Here is a 5,390-nt window from a genome sequence, read left to right as displayed (position 1 = left end):
ACCGTTTTCTGACGGAGAGTTTATTAAGGAGTGTTTGGTGGACTCTGCTGCGCTAATATGCCCAGAGAAAAAGGGCGCATTTGAGAACATCCCCCTCTCCCGGCGCACTGTAACGAGAAGGGTTGAGGACATCGCGGGAAATCTGGAGTTTCAGCTGAAGAACAGAGCGGTTAACTTTGACTGTTTTACCCTGGCTCTGGATGAGAGCTGCGATGTACATGACACTGCCCAGCTACTCATCTTCTGACGTGGGATCACTGCAGACATCAAAATAACGGAGGAGCTGGCAGCCATGCAGGCAATGAAAGGGACAACTACAGGGAGTGATTTCTTTACGGAGGTAAATGCATGTTTGTACAAGTTGGGATTGAAACAGATGGTTGTCCAAATCTGACGGGGAAAAATGTTGGACTTTTGAAGAGAATGCAGGATAAAGTGACAGAAATGAACCCTGAGCAGAAATTAAAATTTTTGCATTGTATTATACATCAGGAAGTGTTGTGTAAGTCAGTATTAAAAATGAACCATGTTGTTGATGTTGTAACTAAAACAGTTAACTTCATCAGAGCAAGAGCACTGAATCACAGACAGTTTGTTGCACTTTTGGATGAAATTGAGACTGAACATCGTGACATCAGCTACCAGACATCTGCCAGGTGGCTCAGCCTGGGAAAAGTGCTGAAAGTTTTCTGGGACCTGAGAGAGGAGATCCTGGAGTTCTGTGTGAAGAAGGGAAATGACATCCCTCAGCTTTCAGATGCAGACTGGTGGCTGGTAGACCTTGGTTTTTCTGTAGATGTGACTGCACAGATGAATGAACTGAATGTCAAACTGCAATGCAAGGGCCTTTTTGTGCATGAAATGTACAGCGCAGTGAAGGCTTTTATGAGAAAGTTGCAGCTTCTCTCAAGCCAAATGGGGGACAATAATCTCACTCACATGCCAACACTAAAGGAAGCCAAACCATTAGCTGATCACCTCCACAGGTACACGTCCATGTTAGAAGCACTGCATGGTGAGTTTTCAAGGCGATTTCAAGACTTCAAAACACTTGAGAGTGAAATGAACATGGTTTCTTCTCCCTTCACCTGCAGTGTGGATAATGCATCCAGTGATGTTCATATGGAACTCATTGACTTGCAGTCTGACACACTTCTGGCAAGGAACTTTAAGTCAGTCCCACTGCTTGAGTTTTAAGGCCCATACACACTTGACGATGCACACGTCGTTAACGACCGTCGTTAACGACTTCCCTTGAACTTCCCTTGACCAGCTGAGCAAACGACATGAGCATACACACTACCAACGACCAAAGACCATTCATCATTGAAGCATCCAAGCTGAACAGTTTATTAAAATAATGAGCTGGGAACAGGGCTGGTGAACAGTGGCTTGGTCGTTGGTCGTTCACACCATACACATTCAACGACGTCTCTGGTCGGTAACGACCATAGTGGAAATTGAGCATACATGCTCCACAGATAAACGAGGGTCGTTAACGTCCCGCGGGGCCGCGCATCGGTGGTCGTCGGATGCATACACACTTGACGATATAATGAGCGACGTCGTTGATGAGGGCTGAAATGAACGACGTCACTCATTATATCGTCAAGTGTGTATGGGCCTTTACTCTTCACTCAAAGAGGAGAACTTTCCACACATGAGGAGACATGCTCTGAGGATTCTAGTCCTCTTTGGATCTACCTACACATGTGAACAGACATTCTCAGTGATGAAGTTCAACAAATAAAGACACAGATCCTCTATTGATCACCTCTCAGCTATGCTTCGCATAGCAACCTCAGACATTCAGCCAGATTTCAGTGCACTTGTTCAAGTCAAAGACAGACTGGATTTTTCTCACTGAACTAGTAACTGAACTGATAACATCAAAAGCATTTATTGCTTTTTGTCTAAAGTTGATCAGCTGCTTATCTTTAACATACCGTAAAACACCTCTTTAATATTTGTGAAGATTAACAAGTTAAAAATAAATAAAACAGTGATGTAATGATTGTTTTTGTTTTAAAGTAAACTGTTTATTACTTTTAGACTCTTTTGCATCTTTTCCTCTTTGACCTACACCACAATTCATAAATTAAGTTCAAGATATCATTGGTTCGGCCCTACAACACAGTTCAGATTTTCATGTGGCCCCCTATAGAAATTAATTGCCCACCCCTGCTCTATATTTTCGACAGTAACTGCAGTCCCCTATAGGTGTCTCTGGGGGATGCGATGCTGTCAGATTTACCTGGCTCCAGAATGCCCTGCACCTAAGTCCATCTGAATACGGCTATAGATCATAAAATTAGCCTGCAGAGGGTTCCTCCGGACTGGAACCTCAGTAGCAGAGACTCAGGATGACCTGCGATTTAAGGATGCCTGTGCCCAATGCTCTTTTGCTTCAGTTGCACTTAGGGGAAGCAGCTCTCTAGGGGGCGGTTGTGAAGGAAGGCCAGAAACAGGAGCATCCATGGTTATGTACTGTACAACTCATAGCCCATAGCTGTGGGAAGAATAGGGGTAACGGAGAGAGAGCGGGGAGCAGGGAGTGAGACAAACCTTTCTGTGAGAGCACAGAGCCGGACACATCTCGGAGCAGCTTTGCAGCACCAGCAGTGACCACCGCGGCCCAGGACAGGTCCCAATGCCGTGCACTATAGCACCAGCTGCACTCCACCTCCTCTCTGCCTACCGCTCTGCCCAGAGGTTCAAACCTCCAGCTTTTAGGGTTCTCTAAACCGAATTTGGCATTGATTGGTTGCCATCGTCAGGTGTCTAGTCTGAACCTCCATGGCGGACGCTGTATACAACACAGTTGAACCTCCGCAAACAACAACACTGGTGGAACTCCAGGGCCCTGGTAATTACAGACACTGTGGGGACTTCTATGTTTGGGGGCTGTCACGGCTGTGGTTTTTGTGAATTTGGACTAGGACTAGATACTGGGTCTGGACTTGAGAATTGAGGGCTCAGTTGGGCAGGCTTGAGATTTCTCCTACTCATGCAGACGTGGCAGGTTGGCTACCGAGTCTGGAGAGGAATGTGGTAGGTGACCAGCTATGTGGGTACTGGAACACTGATGGGAAGACCCACCAGTGCAATGGATAGTTGGATGTCACCGGTAATGGATAGTCTCTGAGAAGACGGGAATGTTCTGGAGTAGATTGACGGAATGCTGGGTGGAACCAGCAATGCAGGATTTCAGAATGCTTGGCGGAGCCAGCAAAGCAGGTGTTCAGAAAGCTGGACGAGACCAGCAAATCAGATTTTCATGAGGCTGGGTGGAACCAGCAAGGAAGGTGTTCGGAATGCTGGATGAGACCAGCAAAGCAGGTTTTCAGGAAGCCGGACGAGACCAGCAAAGCAGGTTTTCAGAATGCCAGACGGAACCAGCAAGACAGGTTTTCAGAATGCCGGATGAAACCAGCAAGACAGGTTTTCAAAATGCCAGAGGGAACCATCAAAGCTGGTTTTCAGGAATGTTGGATAGTGCTGAACCAGCAAGACAGGTTTTCAGGAATGCTGGATGGTGCTCAACCATCAAGGCAGGTTTTCTGGATGCTGGATGGGCTGAACCAGCAAGGCAGGTTTTTAGGATGCTGGATGGACTGAACCAGCAAGGCAGGTTTTCTGGATGCTGGAAAGAACCAGCAAAACACTAATGCTGCAATGATATGCAGGACAGTCCCTCAGGAACACTGGGATGGCACACCAGTGAACCTGGATATTCTGCGGTGTTATTGCAGTAGTGGCCCTTTAAGATCATCCAGGGAGTCAGGTAGTGCTAGAGATGGATGCACTTTGTCAATACCAGCAGGAGGTACTGGCGCTCACAACAGGCTTAGAGACAACAAAGCACTGACAGCTTGCCAGCGCTGGCACTTGGAATTTATATCCCTTGCTCTCTGCTGACTGGATGAGAGAATCACATGATGAGGAAGAGATTCTGGATTGGACCAGGGATGATCAGCTGACCAGAAACTGTCATGGCGACGTCCATAGCTGGTTTTGGAGGGAACTCCGATGCGGTGTGTGCATGGACAGACAATAATGGCCGCAGGCTCTGAGAGCTCAGTGAGCTGTATCTGGTGACCACTGGAGTCAGAGAGACATGTAGTATAATGACAGCATGGACAATCCTCAATGATTGCTGTCAGGGCCGGTTCAAGGGCGCTCTGCGCCCCGGGCAGGAAAAGGGGCGTGGCCTAATACAGGGGCGTGGTCAGTTACGCCCCCTGTACATTGCTAGCGCCGCTTGAATGCTGAGCGGTGCGCGATGACGTCATCGCGCACCGCACAGCAAAAGGTCCTCTCCACGAAGGGAAACTAGACGCTATGCGTCTAGTTCCCTTCGTGGAGAGGACCTTTGCTGTGCGGTGCGCGATGACGTCATCGCGCACTGCTCAGCAAAGTTACTCTCCACGAAGGGAAACTAGACGCATAGCGTCTAGTTCCCTTCACAGGAGGCGGACGGGGACGGCAGCGGGCAGCGGAGGCGGACGGGGGACACAGCAGGCAGCAGTGGCGGATCTTGCCACGGTGCGGCGCCCTCCGGATGGCGCCAGCGCCCTCCGGAAGGCGGCGCCCCGGGCAAAAGTCCTGCTTGCCCGTGGCAAGATCCGCTACTGATTGCTGTGTAGGACAGAATGAAGAGACTTTCTGAATTCAGCATTCACACAGAAGTCTAATCAACACAAGTGCAGCTCGTTAGCAACTCCTACCTTCCAGACAGAGACTCAGCACTCAGGGAACTCATGGTACTGGTGAGCTGTTTATCCCAGTGAGCAGAAAATATGCCGGATCCAGGACAGATGGCAGAGGTAAGTCACCAGACTATTTGAATTTAGTGAGGATTGTGACAGGAGCCCTGGGACTGCTGCTCCTGTCGTCCCACATTAATCCGGCTATGGGCCCATTGGGGGAATGCAGTGATAGGGGCCCATACTTACAGGTGTGGTCAGATTCCAGATGGGGTGTGGCCAGCCTCCACAGCTTCTTGGGTAACCTATATGATTAGTAAATACCGCTGATGCATGCATGATAATGTACCAGATTAATTACGGGAATGCACTGTAGAAAATATAATCCTGTGCACTATAATGTCAAATATTTATGATGTATAATTTAAGTGCACAGTATGGAACTTGATCTCTAGAGGAAGGTGTGAGCCCTCAGGCAGTGGGGCCACCGGGGGTTTCCCCTGTATCCCTGTGGGCCAGTCTGACCCTGTGTACAGCTAATCAGCTTCAAGCATAGATGCTGCAGCGCCTGTAGTTATATTCAACTCTGCATCTGCTTATGCGCATGGCATCTGTTCAATGTGGGGGAGAGCCTGGGGGCAGCACAGCATCTTCGGGAATGCTGGGCATGCCCCAGAGCGACGA

The 5,390-nt window shown here is 48.8% G+C and overlaps 1 protein-coding gene across 1 annotated transcript; it reads left to right on the top strand.

The window, feature by feature from the left end:
- Positions 1-348: 348 nt before the first annotated feature.
- LOC134929691 (general transcription factor II-I repeat domain-containing protein 2A-like) lies at positions 349-1,197 on the top strand. The gene has a single exon (XM_063925271.1). It carries the CDS (start codon positions 349-351, stop codon positions 1,195-1,197), a length of 849 nt encoding a protein of 282 aa, XP_063781341.1.
- Positions 1,198-5,390: the final 4,193 nt, after the last annotated feature.

Source organism: Pseudophryne corroboree, chromosome 5, assembly GCF_028390025.1.
Source record: "Pseudophryne corroboree isolate aPseCor3 chromosome 5, aPseCor3.hap2, whole genome shotgun sequence".
Classification (NCBI taxonomy): Eukaryota; Metazoa; Chordata; class Amphibia; order Anura; family Myobatrachidae; genus Pseudophryne; species Pseudophryne corroboree.
Note: the sequence above shows the minus strand (reverse complement) of the source record. Positions and strands in the feature narration are given on the sequence as shown.